The following is a 19,432-nucleotide window of genomic DNA, read 5'->3' on the forward strand; positions in this document are numbered from 1 at the left end:
ATGGGTTGAAGGGTTTTGAAAACGTATATCTCGCTTTGTTGATGCGGCTCTTAATGTCCTCGTCTGCTCCGCCGTCCTTGCTTACTATGCTGCCCAGATAGAGAATTTCTCTACTTCTTTAACACCCTCCTGCTGAAGTCGGACTGGGTCTCGCTGTTGGTTGTTAATGCGTAGGATCTCTGTCTTTCAAGTGTTGATTCTGAGGCCGGTCTTCTTGGCTTCCACCGAGACTCGCTCTAGCTTTTCTTCAGCATGTTTTTGTCTGTGGAGAGGAGGCCGATATTGTCTGCAAAGTCAAGGTCTTCTAGCTGTTTGCTGAGTGTCCACTGGATTCCGGTCTTCTGGCCTGCTGCATTGATCAAGTCTACCACCACAAGAAAAATTGTCGGTGACAATAGGTATCTTTGGCGTACGCCTGTCTGTACCTGGAAGGGGTCGGACAATTTTCCCTGAGTATAACTTGGCAGATGGCGTCCTAATACAATTGCTGGATGATAGCGATGTATTTTGGGGGAAAGCTGTAGTGCTGCATCAGTTTCCAGATTACCTCCGTGTCCACACTGTCAAATGCCTTCTGGAAATCCACAAAGACGGTGTACAAGGGAGTCTGCTACTCGAGTGACTGCTTAATGATGATTCTCATCGTGGCGATGTGGTCCGTGCAGGATCTGTCTTGACTGAGGCCTGCCTGTTGGTCTTGCCTAGAGCAGCATTGAGTCTCTCCAAAACTTTTCCATGTATGGATTATATAAGGAGCATAATTCCTCTCTAGTTGGTACACAGTGATATGTCGTCCTTCTTCGGAAGTTTCACAAAGAAGCCTTTCTTCCAGTCTTCTGGCACTGTTTCTGCCAATGTTTGGTATTATATCCCCAAAATTACGAAGACATCTCCCCATATTGCCGAGGTTAAGGTTTGGCATTTGGGGTAACGGAAATGAAAATAACGTATAAAATTCATTTGTTAATTGAATTGTTTGATGTAAACCTTGGATAACTTCCCAACTAAGAGCCAGGTTCATTATCAGAGATCTACTTTGTCCTCGATATTTGGTCCCAAATGACCTTTGACCCAGTGACCTTGACCTTTGGTCAGTCGACTTTTGTTTCCTTATTTAATAACATCATGTTCATCAGTGAAACGATACAAAACTGGAGCTTGACCTCTGACCTGGTAACCCTGACCTTTGGTCAGTTAACTCTTTGTTTAATTCTGACCAACATTGCTTCAGAGTCACACAAGGGCCCAATGGGCCCGAATCACTCACTTGCTATCCAGTGATCCTTTTCATACAAATATATAATTAAGAACAGGTGTATCAACGACCATATATAAGATCTCGGGGCCTGGCAGTTATTTGAAAAAGTGTGTTTTTTAAATATTTTGGCCAATTTAACTCTTTCAAACTTAAATGATGATCAAGGCCATTCATTTGAACAAACTTACTAGCCTTCATCAAAGAACGCTAAAGGTCTCTGGACATTTCAGTTATTGAAAAAAAGTCATGGAAATATTTCAGCATATTTGACTGCTCTCACCTTGAAAGGTCAATGTAATTCATTTGAACAAACTTGGAAGCCCTTCACCCCAGCATGCTTCATACCCAATATCAACTCCCTGGGACTCTTTGTTATGGAGAATTCGTTTAAAGATTTCAGCCTATTAGCTCCCTGTGACCTTGAATGAAGGCCAAGGTCATTCATTTGAACAAAATTAGTAGCCCTTCACCCCAGCATGCTACAGACCCAATATCAACTCCCTGAGACTCTTGGTTATTGAGAAGAATTCGTTTAAAGATTTCAGCCTACTTGATCACGGCATAAGCTCATCACTTGCCCTTTCGGCAGGTGAGCTAACAAAATGGTCATCCACAAAAGGAAACAACATTTAACCTTGACTTTTGGATGTAAAGATCTTGACCTTAGACCTTGAAGTTCAATCTCTGTTTTTGTACACTGAACATTTTGTCCAAATTGCATGTAAATCAGTCAATTAATATTAAAGTTATCAGCTGGGAACAAAATTTATTGACAGACAGAGTATTAACTATAGGGCACCTGTATCTCCAACGAGCAAAATATTACAACATATAACAAGGATCTTCTTAAGATTTCAACAACATTTATTTAGACAGTAAGGAAACAGACCGGCTGTTACCAATAAATAAGATTGTAAGAATACATTACTACATCATTCTTTTACCATACATACAGTACCAGCCTATTACATTGTACATGTACAATACATACATTGTATATATACATACAGTAATAATTCTACCCTATTACACTATATTACATACAGTAATAATTCCACCCTATTACACTGTATATATACATACAGTAATAATTCCACCCTATTACACTGTATATATACATACAGTAATAATTCCACCCTTTTACACTGTATTACATACAGTAATAATTCCACCCTATTACACTGTATATATAGATACAGTAATAATTCCACCCTATTACACTGTATATATAGATACAGTAATAATTCCACCCTATTACACTGTATACATACATACAGTAATAATTCCACCCTATTACACTGTATATATACATACAGTAATAATTCCACCCTATTACACTGTATATATAGATACAGTAATAATTCCACCCTATTACACTGTATATATACATACAGTAATAATTCCACCCTATTACACTGTTTATATAAATACAGTAATAATTCCACCCTATTCCACTGTATATATAGATACAGTAATAATTCCACCCTATTACACTGTATATATAGATACAGTAATAATTCCACCCTATTCCACTGTATATATAGATACAGTAATAATTCCACCCTATTACACTGTATATATACATACCGTAATAATTCCACCCTATTCCACTGTATATATACATAGTAATAATTCCACCCTGTTACACTGTATACATAATTCCACCCTATTACACATTATACAATACTGACACTGATACGGTTGATATTATAATTTTAAACAAGAACTTTTAAATACAAAGTTGATAATTCATGGTAAGCCATCATTAAGTGTTCACCTATAGCCAACTCATCACCAATCAGATAATCAAAGAAGAGATGATCACAAATTAACGAGCATGAGGTAAATGTGGTTCGTCAAATATGACTGATGAATTAATGTCATCTATATATCTTATTGAATCTACAGCAGTATGCAGATGAATATATGAGAACTTTAAGTAAGGTACTGTTTTAAAAATTCATTTCTACCTTCAGAACTCCTTATATTGCAAAAAAAACGTTTCAGATGTATAGCTGGATCTAGAAACACGAGTTTAATTAATAAAACGGTTCAGTAAATTTGTAAACATTTAACACAATATCTCTTTGATTTATTCTGGAAGATATTTTTTCTCCCTGTTGAAATTTGATTTATTCTGAAAGATAATTTTTCTCTCTCTTGAAATGTGTTGTTATGGTAGGGTAATTGTTTTAAACTAAATTCATGTGGGAATCCATCTGGTAGTAGACTACAGTTAGTATAGCTTGTCCATGGGTAATTTTTTGTTGATGAGCAGATAACTCCTGTATTTTGCAGAAAAAAAAATGCACACTATAATTGGTATATTAATTCTGAAGTAGTATATAAAGGCTTTGCATTTGTTAAAAAAATGGATTAAAGATTAGATGTGTTTTTAGACAGGAAATTTAGTTTTAATTGTAGCAAAAAATGGTGTGCAAGATAGTCGAAAATCCAAACATGTGTCAAAACAAAATTAATTATATCTTTACAATTTTCGTTTTGCATCTCAATATTCAGGGAAATTTACATTTAATATATTTTAAGAATAATCAAAAAAATTTCAACAAAAACAAAGTAAACAATTTACTAATTAACAAAAACTAATGGGCAAATTCATGTTTTTTTTAGTTCTCAGAAGTGCACTTCATGACTCATGCTGCAGATTAAAGCAAAATGCAATGAAAATATATCTGGAATTACAGAAAGAAATTGGTTAAAAAATCTAGTTCTATATTTTCATGTGTTTATAATAACCAATGAAACAAACAACCAACAAGTTCTGCTAAAAAGCTTTTGTTTAAATTTAAATATAATGAGTTGAATTTTTTGGACATTTTTCTAACAATACTGCAGATAAAACACACCTTGAACTTGAAGCCATTGGTACTTTTTTTTGTAATATGTAGTAGATGAAGCAAGGAAAACAAGATACTTAACAAGAGGCCAAGGGCCTCGTAGCTCTCTGGACGTTGATACAGTAACGTGCCAATTTTAGTTGTTTTTTTTTTTTTTTAATTTTGCTATATATTCTTTGTATTTTTAACTTTTTCAATGAATTTTCCTGACTTTGTGTATTGATCGTTTTAAATGAAATTTTGTACTCTTATAGAGAATTGTTTCCTGTTTCATCTCATAATATTTTCACTGTTTTCCGATGTATATGACTAGAGAAATCATATATATTTTTTACAATACCTAATTTTTTGAACGCCATTTTGACGTTATTTTAGTAACGTCATATAGAGAAATGGCGTCACACGGAAATTATCAGTGTAGACAATTCTGTATTGCTCCATAAATACTCAACGGAAAAATAAATAAATATTATGAGAAGAAACTATGGACATTTCTTCATAACATGACGAAATATTGTCAAAATTCGTTCACATAGTAATGTTTCATATCAGTGTGTTTGCCAGGGACGTATACGTATACCTCGCGAGACACTCTGTACACTGTAGCAGACGACATAATGTGTATAAAGTAACACGCATAGCAGCATTTTTTTTGCAGCGGCACAGGGATACGTGTGTTGCAGCACATTACTATACACACATTACAGTGGGTTGATATAGGAACTTTGCCTCATAACTCCTCAGAATAACGTTCGGCATGTCCCTGTGACACCGAATATGTCCAAAATGACACCGTAAATTGACGATTACTCGAAAATGAAAACATTTAACAACTCAAATTTCTTGTCAAATCTAGTTCGTGTCGACCCCAATCATGTGTCTTGAAATCCATTCTGACAGTCCCACTGTTTCTGATATCCTCTGTCCACAAAATTTTAATAATTCTACTTCCGGCAAAAACATGAGAATGACTGCGTAAGCTCTCCTGGACTCCGTCCAGAGAGCTAAAAAGTAAAGCTACACAAGGGAGATAACTCATATGGCAAAACTTTTGAAAACATTCAGGTTTGTATTTCATTAAGTAAATCCAATGTTTGTTTGGTGTTTAGGTGCCTACAGTAACTTCAATATCACCTTTGTCAGACAAATAACTGGTAAAGTGTATACAAACTACAAATTAACATTTTTATACCATATTATACTTATCCTGCAATTTAAGCTCAACAAGCCAATTTGGCAAATTACAGCCCTCCATTGGATGTGAAATTATATGCAAAGAACGGAAGATGCTGAATTCATAAAAGTATACACGGAGTAATTTAATATGTCGAATTGTACATCAAAGTGAAAACACCTCACCAAGAGTTCAAAGTATGAAGATCCAGTGAAAAGTAGTGCAGAAGATAGAGCTTGGACGAACTTTTTCTTTTAAGTAGGTCAACGGTCAAAATGAAGTAGCGACCTATTTTTTTTATACATAACACACCAACTCACCTATGTGAACCAATATCCTAAGTATGAAGTTTCAGTGACAGGTAGTGTAGGAGATAGAGTTGGTTTATTTTTGTTTAACGTCCTATTAAGAGCCAGGGTCATTTAAGGACGTGCCAGGTTTTGAGGTGGAGGAAAGCTGGAGTACCCGGAGAAAAACCACCAGCTTAAGGAGATAGAGCCTGGACAAGATAAAGAAGAACACAACACTATAGTCCCCCCCCCCCCCCCCCCCCCCCCTTTCCCAGTGGGGGACCAATAACCGTCAATTCTTCAAGGACTTTTACAAAGCATTTCTACAGCCATAACTAACCTGTTAAACAGTAGCTCTGCATACTAGGTATTTGGTTTGTTCCTCTAGTTTTCATTCATTTGATGTTTTACATCACCCAAGTAAATTCTCATCTATTCCCATTCTACATCACAAGATATTTTCTTTCTATGTAAGACCTAGGATTCCTCTGCTAGGGTTGGGAATAATTGTTTTAGAACATTAACGATACAAATTACCATTAATAAGTGATTTTATCATTTTGTTTTTAAGAAATTGCTTGTGCCATCTTTAAATTACCTTATTAACAGAGAATGCATAACCTTTAACGTTCTTTCAAATGTTAGAAATGTGTTCAGTGATTATGATATTTTAATATTTCAATAACTGAGTTCATGCCAAGAGAGGCAGAGAAGATTCAGAATATCTACTGACCCCCAGTTTCTGAGATCTGATTGGTCAATGTTCGCCCTTTGAACTGTATAATCCCTGATGAGGTGTCCATGTCAGAAGCGATATTTGTAGTATCCTCCTCCATCTGAATACTTTCCTCTGCCCCGTCCTCTACACCATCCTCTATACAGTTATCAGTATTGTTTCTGTATGACACCCTCCATAATGTCCGCTATCTCTTCAGACTTTACCATACTATTTAACGAGGAGTCTTGGTTTGAGCATGTACGAGTCCTCTTCTTGGTCATTTCTGAAACAGACAAACATGAAACTTTTATGTTATTAAGTCAACATTAGAAGAATATCCACTGAATTTCAGGTTCATAATATATAGACAAATCTATACATTGAAGTAAATCTTGATTCTCTGACACTTCCGGATGCTAACAAGAAATCCAAGAAGAATCTTGGCACCACGTGCACCAATGAATGATCTTCATAGGTTCTATGTAAGACTGATCATTTCTCTACTTTAATATCTAGGAAAGATATAAGAAGAACTTTCTGTGAATTAGAAATAGGAATACTAAACTTCAACTGTCAGCCATTTTATCTGGAACAGACTCAGAATTACATGGGTACAATAAGGAACAAAGGGGGAACTACATGTGAAGTTTGAGAAAAACTCTTTCAGTACTTCTCAAGAAATAGCCAAGACAAACTTCAACTGTCAAAACTCAAGATGGCATCCTGTTGGCCATTTTGTTTCTTAATGGGCAAGTTCAGGGACCAAGAGGAGTATACCTGTAAAGTTTGAGAAAAATCCATCCAGTTCTTTTCAAAAGATAGTCATATCAAACTTCAACTATCACAAATCCAAGATGGCAACCTTTTATCTTGTTGGCCATATTTGTTTTCCAGATTAAAATAAAAATTACAAGGACCTGATCTGAGACTAAGGGGAGCCTACCAGTAATGTTTGAGAAAAATCCCTCCAGTACTTTTCAAGAAATATCAATAATAAACTTCTACTGTTAAAATCCAAGATCGCCACCTGTTGGCTATTTTGTTTTCCCAATCAGACTAAAAACTAATGGGCACAATTAGGGATCAAGCATAACCCACATATGAAGCTGGAGGGATACCCTTCCAATACTTGTGATAACAAGGATTGTTTACTGACAGACAACAGACCACAGACGAAGGGCTTTTGAATTGACCACCATTTTAAGACAGTGAGCTATTCAAGACAATGCTTTTTTCAAGTCCTAATTTCAGTCAAAGTTTGTGTGTTAAAGTGATAAATACGGTATTTAACGTCACTCGTCACATTTTGGTAATGGTACATGCATTATTATCTGTATACTGATGCCAATACATAATATGAATTCATCAGTCTACATATAAGGTTGGATGTATGTATTCAGGATTTAGTCAGAATTATGATACATCAGCCCTGTACATTAGCCTACATGACCAGATATACGGAGACTTACTCTGTGTTAGATGTTGTAGTTTTGGTTTTCAGCGTCCTAATGATGATATCCCTATGTCTGGTCTGCATGTGTCGTATGAGTGTGGCCTCCTTCACAAACTGGCGGCTACAGTGACCACAGGTCAACATAGACGTCTGTAGATGGATATTTCTCATATGCCTGTTCAGATCACCTGTCAGAAATCAATATTGTAGTTATGTATATATATCATGCTTACTGTAAATAAGATTTGCAATCTTTACTAAAATTATAGAAATTACATTCATATAGCTATGAATACAATGTGATCAGTATAATTTTGAATCTAATATTTCATGCCTTGCATTTTCAAAGCGAAACAGAGCCAACACAGATATTAAAGATTAGCAGCCAGGATATACTGTTGAAGTAGTCATACCGGATGTTGATAACCACCCCTTACCTGACTGGTAGAAATTTTTGGAGCAGTAAACACATTTGAATGTTTTCTCCTTCTTATGGAACCGCATGTGAACCACCAGGTCACTCCTCCGTATGTAGCCTTCAACACAAGGAACTAGTGAAAACATTTACAACAGTAACACACAGATTAGGGGTCAGATAATATTGTTACCAATTTTCTGGATTAGAACCTCACATTTCTTAACATTTTGATTCAAAAATTCTAAATCTGTTCACTTTGTCCCCAAAATTCTATGATCAACCTTGTTTTTATCAACCTTGTTTTTCTAATTTAAATTCAAAAGTATCTAAATTTAAATTTAACTTAAATTAAGTTCATTTACATCTAAATATCTATGATTTTTTTATCGAAAAAGCCAATTATCTTTAGGTAAGCATAAATGTTGTACTGCAGTTTTTAAATTCAATTAGGTTACTGGTCTCTGAGAATGGTTGACAATTGCAAGTCCTAGTAATTAATTTCAACTACACTGACCTCTTCCACATTCATTACACCTAAATGGCTGCTCATTTGTGTGTATCAACATGTGTCGCTTCATGTCACACCGCTGGAGGAACAGTCGCCCACATTCCTGACACTTGTAGCGGTAGTCATCCTGTCAATAAACATCAAATTAAACAACATGAGGGAAGATATATCAAACTTATTCAATAAAAGTTGCGAAATTAGCTGTGAAATTCAAATTGCTACATTCTAATTTAACTATCCACACACCAACCGCATTGCAGGTGTAGCACTATGAATACACACATTAACAGTAACTATATCTATTCGCCCCAATGATAATTTTTCTGATGTCAATTGTTGTTTTTGATATACCGTAATCATTTTGCAAAAAATGACTCACAGCAATTTGTCATTTTTTGAGAATGAATAAATATAATAATGAAATTGGCATAATTTCTGATCCTCCTACATACCTTAGTATTTACAGTGTGTATCATTCTGTGTCGAGTGTAGTTGTCTAATCCTCCTACATACCTTAGTATTTACAGTGTGAATCATTCTGTGTCGAGTGTAGTTGTCTAATCCTCCTACATACCTTAGTATTTACAGTGTGTATCATTCGGTGTCGAGTGTAGTTGCCATAACGATTGAAGGAGGCGCTACAGAGATCACATCTGTACTCATTTCTAGTACCACCTTGTATAACAGGTGTCTGATCTATAACTGACGTGTCCTTCAACTGTTTCATCTCCACTTGAGGTATAATCTTCACTGCATCATCTGTAGTCTGTGAATTCTCTCCTGCTGAATGACCATCACTCACTCCACCATGCATGGTACCTTGACCTTGGCATGATGCAAGAGATGAATCAAGATTCACCTTGACTGGATTCAACTGCATGATCTTACCGACATCTAACTTGTTTTGAACTTGCACAGGTAGAGATGATGAGTTTGTTGTTTGCACATTATTTGCCTTACTAGGTAATTTAGCTGAAATATTTGGTTCTAATATAGACACATATTTCACCTGTGAAGAGTTCCCAGTAGGGGTGGACTGGACTGTGGATGTCTGGATTTCTTCTGTACTCAAGGTGTCAGCATCTGTTGAACATACTATTGGAGCTGTTACTGTCTCTTGGGGAGAATTTGAACCTCCTGGAACATTTTTATTATTTGGTGATTTATTTCCCTGTAAGGTTGAAGACCCTAATCCATTTTTCATTTCTACAATCAAATGTCATTGATATCGTTTTACCATATATTACAATTTTTGTGTTTTTTCGTCCTGCGATTTTTAAACTGTCTGTTTTGTTTTTGTCTTGTTCCTGGTTACCTTCCTCAGAACGAACTGTTTCTCTATTTTCCTCTTCTTGTTTTTCTCCATCCTTCACAGAATGCATCTGCTGGCCACTTCCTGTTGTATTGACACTGAGCAAGGAATCATGTATAGTTTTGGGCACTTCCTGGGCTGGAAGCTGATTGGATAGAGAGGTCTGAACAGGCATGTTGGTACTGGCTGTCGCTGAAGATGTACAACTACTGGGTCTGGGAACAATCTTTTTTAGCAAATGATCAGAGGTATTCAAATTTGAAGAAGTTGCACAAGATGGCTGCAATGTTGCTGCAGTGTTTGCATACAAGGAGTTACCTGCACTAAGAGAAGCCACAGATGACTGAGTCAAGGACATATTTCCCTGTAGCTGACTAGCAACAGGCTGCAAGACCAAAAGATTTCCTAGTAAAAACGCTGACGTTGAACTCGACTGCAGGTTTATAAGTTCTTGAACAGTCTTGGTAGCATCCGTTGAGCACTGGTTAGAACTAATTGGTAACTTCTGGTTGTCTGTGTTGGACAGACCAAGAACTTGGTGACTACCCTGTTGAACCAAGTTTAATGGTATTATTTTAGGATTGTTGGTCTGTTGCGGCCCTAGCTGAAGAAATTGTCCATTCTTCTGATTAGCAGACAGAAGCTGTGCTACAGTGGAATCACTATTAGTTGGTCTCGCTGATGTCAGAACTTGAAGCTGCTGTAGATTTCCTATAGGAACAACCTGTACTGCCTGGAGATTGGGTAAGATTGAGGCGAGTGGTAGAGCAGGGATGCTATTGATATTGGCACGTGATGGAGTCATCTGTTGCTTTAGGTCTGGATTACCTTCCAGAGCAGCATTCAGTATGCTGTAGCCCTCACTGTTCTCCTCCGTAGCTCCGTCACTTGTGATGTCTGTGACGGAATTTTCAATGGGAAAATCTGCAGCAGATACTAAATCATTCGCAGGACCCAGATCAAGCTTGAAATCTGCTGCAGACAGATGTTTGTCATTGCTGTCATGATCTGTACATGCCCTTGAAGGAGGTGACACCTGATCGAGCACCAGTAAATGATGAACTGCTTCAGTATTTGCACCTAAGTTAAGCTTATCAGACAATTCTGTACTTGAAGACACAAAATCATTCTCCTCAAGATTTGCAGTCTCTGACAAACTTGCACCCGAGGACACAAAGTCACTCTCTTCAAGATTAGATGTCTCAGCAAAATGCAACTCCATCCCGCAGTTGATATCCATGTTTCAGAATATTTCAATCAGCTTCCCTTAATTAACTGTAAAGTTGGACTTGAGTTCATGCCACTCCAAGGTCATCTGTAAAAGAAAGTGAATTTTATTTTTAAATATTTATTATAATATTGCATCTGCACAAATACATCAAACCAAAGGTTGTTTCTAGATGTAGCAAAGGTAATGTTCATGCACTAAGTTTCACATTTCTTTCATCTAGTCCAGTGTTACTTTTTTCTTCTCTCTGCCCAAACCAGACGTTTTCTTACATGCATAATGAGTCAAATGACTAAACCAAATGGAAATCAAGACTTAGCAATAATCAGAATTGACAATTAAGCTGCAGTTCATCCTCAAATAAGAATCCTGTTTAATTTGTGGGGCCTTGTTCCCACAACAATATATACCAGGTAATATTTGGGACATAGATTGGGCCATTTGCAATGTTGCATTACAATAACAGCAGCTTCATCCAAGGATGCTTCGAAATCACACAATGCCGTTTCCATATCAATTGGGTTTTATTTTGCAAAAGTATATATAATCAAGCAGTCCTGAACTGTGATGTGTGAGATTCCTAGAATGATTTATTAGGTGAAGCCTGGAAAAGGTTACAACAACAATTTTGTATTTCTGACTTTTTTCCTGTGGTAACCGATAAATATGTGTACCTAGCTAAAGTGAAATCTTACAAATAACAAGAGGCTGAAGGGCCTTAACTGTCATCTGACTCTAAAGACCCTTGTACTATTGTAGCATACATACTCAATAGCAGGTATAGTGGCACTGTAATGGTCGAGATTATCTCTGGATTATTTCAGGTAAGTTTCAGCTCAATAGCACTGGTGCAACTTGAGAAGAAATGGCGGTTATAGTGGCCATCTTTGATTTTGGATCGGCCCGAAAAATAACAACACTTGGTCGGGATCATCTAGATCTCAGGATCATTTCTGGCAAGTTTCAGCTCAATCCCACTGGTGGAACTTGAGAAGAAGTTAGAAATGTGAAAAGGACGGACGAAGCATGATAGGGTCAGATGACCTAACAAAAGCCAAAACAAAGGCACTATCATGACATGTGCCAAGTTTTGTAGAAAGTAGCTGAAAATTATTCAAGTAGCAGGGCCAGAAAAGCTACCAAACAGTATAATTTGCAATTTGTCTCTCGATTTATTATCTGAAGTTATTGTACAAGTTATTTCTCAAGCACTATTTCTTTGATGTGTGTTTCCCCCTCACTGGACAGAAAAACTATTTGATTATATCTCTATTTTTGGCTTAAACCTTGTTAATGACAAATATGTCTACTTACAGTACTAGTTTATGCATTAATCATCCCATTTAAATGCTCTAATCACTATAAGAAAGCATCTGAATAATTAATTATCAAAAAGAAATTCCCAGGTGCATTCCATGGCTGTGTTGACCCAGTTTAGGTAAAAACGAAACACGAATTTGCGTTTTTTATGAAACGAATGCTAGTAACAAACAAGGGCCCAATGGGCCCAAATCGCTCACCTGCAATGCAGTGATCTTTTCATATATGGATCCTGCAGTTATTTGAAAGCATGCTACAGGACCAATATAATAATGTCTCTCTGCACTTTGGCTTTTCACTAAAAGTCATTTAAAGATTTAAGCATACTTGATTGACGTGACCTTGAATGCGAGTCAGGGTCATTCATTTGAACAAACTTGGTAGCCCTTTACCCCAGCATGCTACAGATCCAATATTAACTCCATGGGACTCTTGGTTATTGAGAAGAAGTCGTTTCAAGATTTTAGCCTTTTTGACTCCTGTGACCTTGAATGAAGGTCAAGGTCATTCATTTCAACAAACTTGGTAGCCCTTTACCCAAGCATGCTACAGACCTAATATCAACTCCCTGGGACTCTTGGTTATTGAAAAGAAGTCGTTTAAAGATTTTAGCCTTTTTGACTCCTGTGACCTTGAATGAAGATCAAGGTCATTCATTTGAACAAACTTGTGAGCCCTTCACCCCAGCATGCTACAGGCCAAATATTAGGTCTCTGGCACTGTTGGTAATTGAGAAGAAGTTGTTAAAATGTTTTAGCCTTTTTGACCGCTGTGACCTTGAATGAAGGTCAAGGTCATTCAATTGAACAAACTTGGTAACCCTTTACCGCAGCATGCTACAGACCCAATATCAACTCCCTGGGACTCTTGGTTATTGAGAAGAAATTGTTTTAAAATGTTAGCTTTTTGACTCCAGTGACCTTGAATGAAGGTCAAGGTCATTCATTTGAACAAACTTGGTAGCCCTTTACCCCAGCATGCTAGAGGCCAAATATTAGGTCTCTGGGACTGTTGGTTATTGAGAAGAAGTCGTTTTAAAGATTTTAGCCTTTTTGACTCCTGTGACCTTGAATGAAGGTCAAGGTCATTCATTTGAACAAATTTGGTAGCCCTTTACCGCAGCATGCTACAAACCCAATATCAACTCCCTGGGACTCTTGGTTATTGAGAAGAAGTCGTTTAAAGATTTCAGCCTTTTTGACTCCTGTGACCTTGAATGAAAATCAAGGTCATTCATTTGAACAAACTTGGGAGCCCTTCACCCCAGCATGCTACAGGCCAAATATTAGGTCTCTGGGACTCTTGGTTATTGAGAAGAAGTTGTTTAAAGATTTTAGCCTTTTTGACTCCTGTGACCTTGAATGAAGGTCAAGGTCATTCATTTGAACAAACTTGGTAGCCCTTTACCCCAGCATGCTACAGACCCAATATCAACTCCCTGGGACTCTTGGTTATTGAGAAGAAGTCATTTAAAGATTTTAGCCTTTTTGACTCCTGTGACCTTGAATGAAGGTCAAGGTCATTCACTTGAACAAACTTGGGAGCCCTTCACCCTAGCATGCTACAGACCCAATATCAACTCCCTGGGCCTCTTGGTTATTGAGAAGAAGTCATTTAAAGATTTTAGCCTTTTTGACTCCTGTGACCTTGAATGAAGGTCAAGGTCATTCATTTGAACAAACTTGGGAGCCCTTCACCCTAGCATGCTGCAGGCCAAATATTAGGTCTCTGGATCTGTTGGTTATTGAGAAGAAGTCGTTTAAAGATTTTAGCCTTTTTGACTCCTGTGACCTTGAATGAAGGTCAAGGTCATTCATTTGAACAAACTTGGTAGCCCTTCACCCCAGCATGCTACAGACCCAATATCAAGTCCCTGGGTCTTTTGGCCATTTAGAAGAAGTCGTTTAATTTTTTGTAGCATATTTGACCCCTGTGACCTTGAATGAAAGTCAAGGTCATTCATTTGAACAAACTTGGTAGCCCTTCACCCCAGCATGCTACAGACCTAATATCAACTCCCTGGGACTCTTGGTTATTGAGAAGAAGTCGTTTAAAGATTTTAGCCTTTTTGACCCCTGTGACCTTGAATGAAGGTCAACGTTATTCATTTGAACAAACTTGGTAGCCCTTCACCCCAGCATGCTACAGGCCCAATATTAGGTCTCAGGGCCTTTTGGTTATTGAGAAGAAGTTGCTTGAATGGAAAAGTTGACGCCGGACGGACGGACGACGGACGCCGCGCCACGGCATAAGCTCACTTGCCCTTCGGGCAGGTGAGCTAAAAAGAAAGCATTCCTGTTTTATTTCAAATACATGTATGGAAGTTTGCATTCTGTTTTTATATTAACCTTTTTGTATATCTTTAGTGAAGAGTGATGATGATCTGTCATCTTAAAGTTGGAAGAGGAAAAAATAATTATTTATCCATTTTTGTGTTTAAGATTTTGTATTTGATTGATAGTGAGGACTTATTCCTTTGACTAAATTGATTATTTATGCAACATATAACATTGTTCAGAGCAATAAAAATAAGAGTCTGAGAATAATCAAAGATGAAGTTTCACCAATAGCAAATGACGCAAAGTACTAAAGCACTATAGCCTTATATAAGTACAAAGTTTTGTAGAGATGGAGTGAACCATTTTCAAGTTGTAGCCCAGAAAATCGGTAGACAGATGGACGCTCTAGTCTAGCTGATTTAATTATTCCCAGCAAATGCGTTTCACAGTATAAAAAGAATATTTATGATCACATAACAACATTTTCAAGTTGTAGCCCAGAAAATCTGTTGACGGATGGACGCTCTAGTCTGATTTAATTATTCCCAGCAAGCATGTTTCAAAGTGGATAAAAAGTATATTTATTACATAACTTGGATATTCTGTCATATCAATTAATATCAGAAGACACATACATGTGTTATAACACGATCATAATGTCATAGAAAATACATGAAACATGTTGTGGTGAAAGTCATGTGACTGATTTGGTGGTGGAAAATTACCGTAGTCAAAATTAGCCAGTCTTGCATGGAAATAAATTTAAACTCATTAGATAATTGATATGTCCTAAAGGTAAGAGGGGGGGGGGGGGGGGGGGGGGGGGGGGGGAATGAGATCGAAAATATGATGAGGAGGTTGGCATCCAGCTCTGGACAAAAAACCATAACAGAGACTGTCACAATGACGTGTCGTATACTTACAGTCTCAGAATGATCATGATGTGACCATCAATTTCATATGCATGTGACAAATGGGGAAAACAATAAAGACAGCAAATTAGGTTTTTTTATTGTATCCGCACAGACTTTTTTTTAGATTGAGGAGTTTTCAATATGCGGAGAACAGAGAATGATATCTTAAATCCACTGTGAAAAGACAAGATTGAAAAAATTAACAGTGCTTTATAGGCATCAATTATTTTATCCCACAGGGTGGGGCCTTGAATTTTGTGACAAGGAACATTATTTTCAATTGTCACAATTATTTGTTTTTAAAATTTACAATTGCGAAACAATAAGGGGGATATGGTCTTGATCATGAGATCCTCCACAGTTTCAACAGAAAGTATTTTTTTCGGCAAAGACAAGGGTTATTTCTTTTAAATATCGACCTTCTGGATCCCCTTGCCCTCAGCAATTAAATGGATGGTGTCTTTTTACTAGAAAGGATGGAAAGCATAATAGGGAGAGAAAAGAGGATGAGGGAGGCAGGAAAGAGGAATGACCTAAGAAGGGGAGAGGCTGTGGTTTATTTTTGTTTAACGTCGTATTAACAGCCAGGGTCATTTATAAGGACACCTTAACCACTGACTTGGCCACCGCGGGGAGAGAGGCGACAGAAATTAAGGGGATATTTGAGGATTTGATTGGGAGAGTTAACCGGGAGAACATTTCTTGTTTTTATTATTCTTTTTTCTTTGAATTGGGAGGTTCGGAGGGAAGGATACACTTCAGTTACGGGAGAGATATGATAAAGCCTATCATACCAGAGACATATATACAGATGTATATATGTCTCTGATCATACTCACTAAAAATCGGAAACAATTTTTTGTTTGTATCATTGTTATTTGTATTTGTTACTCATTAATTGTAAACATCTTTTTTAATGTCACTGAGGATTTGAGTTCTGAATATGACAAGTTAAACTATAGCAGTCACAATCCTTTTCATAAGTTGTTGAAATTTAAAAAAAAAATAAATAAATAAATTACAAGGAAAATATTTTTTCTGGAGAAATGTGTGTCCACAGCTAAAGACACAATCCCAATCCCCCGGGCCTCCTTTTCATTCATTTTTTTTCCCAGAGTGGTAGCCATACCGGGTCCGTCCCCCGCCCCTCGGATCCGCGCCTTGTCATTTTTTGTCCCTTTAATTGCGACATCCTTTTTTTAGTTAGGCCTATAATCCAAACACTGATGTGTATTAGATTTTTTTTTCTAAATGGGCTTGTTTTGCATTTAAACCCTTTGTCATTTTTTCCACATTCTTTCGTGCAATCACAATTCTCTATTGAAAATTTATAATGTTTAGCGACAAGTCCCTGTGTTAAGGGCAGACCCAGTAAGACTCACTACATCGCCAGTCTTGGTAACCGATACAGAGTAAGCTTAGCGATTGTCGGCAGCGTTTTCCGTCCGACATTGAGATAAAAAGGTTACAAAGCATTCATACAAATCGTTCCTTATTAACATACCAGTTCTTATATTATACCATCAATACCACAGCATGGCATCATTATCTTTCCACGTGGGTGACTCCACAGCAGGAACTGGACAGTCTGACAGGTGCATGGCTTTGTTTATGTTTCAACTTCGCGGAGATGGTGTTTGACAGCCGTCCCGGCCATGGCACAGAAATTGAATCGCGTAGGAATATAAATTTTCACATAATTACATTTTCAAATGTGTATTCATTTCCCATAATGATTCATCTTAACAGATGAAACATTTTAATTTATTAATTTTGATGCATTGGTGTACATCCACACTTATTTATTATATATTTTTATTGCCATTTTCTTAAAACTATATACCATAGCGGCTTATTTTATGTAAATTAGTGTGAGGAGGTTTATTAGACTTGCTATAGTCCATTAAATGGAGCTATACGGGCACGCACCTGTCACAAGAATAACTCGTTTACTATAAAGCTCGGAGTAGCCTAGTGTTTTGACAACAGAAAGTAAATTGATGAATTAAACAAAGAAAGAATAGACAAAATTATAGACGAATAATCATTGAAGATTTACTGTTGTAGATAATCCTCTTCATCATACAGTTGTGATTTGACTCATGAACTCGTCCCTGGACTATTCCAAGTCACTAAGTAATTGTAAATTATATGCAACACCTTTATTACTGACAAATCAGCATCATTAATTGTTTATTTAATGATTCTATTACCAAAATAAGTCCGTGATGCAATAGTATTCCAGTAATGTACGAGTTATCTCCCTTATACCAAATCCAAAGGCAATGTGCGTGTAACACTACTGATGATACATTTGCATATATAATAGGTCTCTGCTCGGTATTAAAAAATATATCCATGATGTTAATAGCGCTTGACTTGGACTGCCGTCTCGTTTTCAAATTCTTATTCAAAGTTTACCTGACTGTATCGCTAAAAATTGATGTGTACATGATTGTGAACATCATTTCTTTAATAGACTTTGAGGAGTAAAATGACATCTTCCGAATTTAACTAATTATACGTCATATTTTTCTATCAATTGCCCATGTTTCGCCCGCGAAAGCAGCTCTGATCGAGACACATTCTCACCGAAAAAGAAAGAAAGAAAAAAAAAAGGATATTAACATGCATGCATGGCATGAGCTGGCTGAAAAAAATATCATATGAAAATGTCAATTTTTTTTTTAATTTTGTGATCGGGTTGCGAGATGGACTTTCACCAATGTAAGCGGTCGGGGTTCGATCCCATGGTGTGGGTGTTTTCCACAGCTACTGTCACCCAAATCCCTACTAGTCATAAATCATAAAATCTCAGGAACTGCTGTCAAGTTGCAACGGGGCTCTAGTTTTTTAATTGCATGTTATTTTCCCCAAAAACTCCTAGATTTCGAAGGGGCCGCGGTGGCCGAGTGGTTAAGGTGTCCCGACACGTTAACACTAACCGACCACCTCTGGGTAGCGAGTTCGAAACCTACGTGGGGCAGTTGCCAGGTACTGACCGTAGGCCGGTGGTTTTTCTCCGGGTACTCCGGCTTTCCTCCACCTCCAAACCTGGCACGTCCTTTAATGGCCCTGGCTGTTCATAGGACGTTAACCAAAAACAAACAAACAATCCTAGATTTCGAGAAAATAGCATGGCAATGTATATCATTTCTTGTAGCAACAGAGCTAATGACAAATATCACCCATGCCAATTTTCATGATAATGTACGGGTTCATTATTTCCCGACCGTGTCATATCCCCTTAAATCATATTAATGTTGCAGCCTATCCATGTAAAAAACTTTTACAACTGTTAATTACAGAAAATTCTAACAAATCGTGTAACCTAGGAGCTATATATGTTATCAAAAGTATTCGTCACTATATTTATAGATCTGCTGTCATTGAACAGATTTCTCAGAACTATGTTTTTTTTTACTTACCTGAGTCAGATATATATATATATATACTTAGTTATATAATCTCTGCCTGCTAAATTATATATACTTAGTTATATAATCTCTGCCTGCTAAATTATATATACATATCACCTGTAATCACTTGTAATTACGACGATAAAGAAATTTGAACTGGTGTCAATAACTTTCCCTATAATTACCGACACGTTTTCTTATAATTAACTTCGTTACATCTTTATAACTTTGCCATTTGCAGCATATCAAATAATGATTCACATTCCGTCTGACCTAATTTAGT

General features: G+C 37.0%; 1 protein-coding gene across 1 annotated transcript; it reads right to left on the reverse strand.

Moving 5' to 3' along the window:
- Positions 1-5,831: 5,831 nt before the first annotated feature.
- On the reverse strand, positions 5,832-17,388 carry LOC117340057 (zinc finger protein 792-like). Its single transcript, XM_033901821.1, has 6 exons — positions 17,235-17,388; positions 9,252-11,304; positions 8,684-8,804; positions 8,189-8,287; positions 7,768-7,939; positions 5,832-6,581 (listed from the first exon to the last, which is right to left on the reverse strand). Exons 2-6 carry the CDS (start codon positions 9,879-9,881, stop codon positions 6,527-6,529), a joined length of 1,077 nt encoding a protein of 358 aa, XP_033757712.1. The 5' UTR covers positions 9,882-11,304; positions 17,235-17,388; the 3' UTR covers positions 5,832-6,526.
- Between the last annotated feature and the right edge of the window lie 2,044 nt (positions 17,389-19,432).

This window comes from Pecten maximus, chromosome 12, assembly GCF_902652985.1.
Source record: "Pecten maximus chromosome 12, xPecMax1.1, whole genome shotgun sequence".
In the NCBI taxonomy this organism is placed as follows: Eukaryota; Metazoa; Mollusca; class Bivalvia; order Pectinida; family Pectinidae; genus Pecten; species Pecten maximus.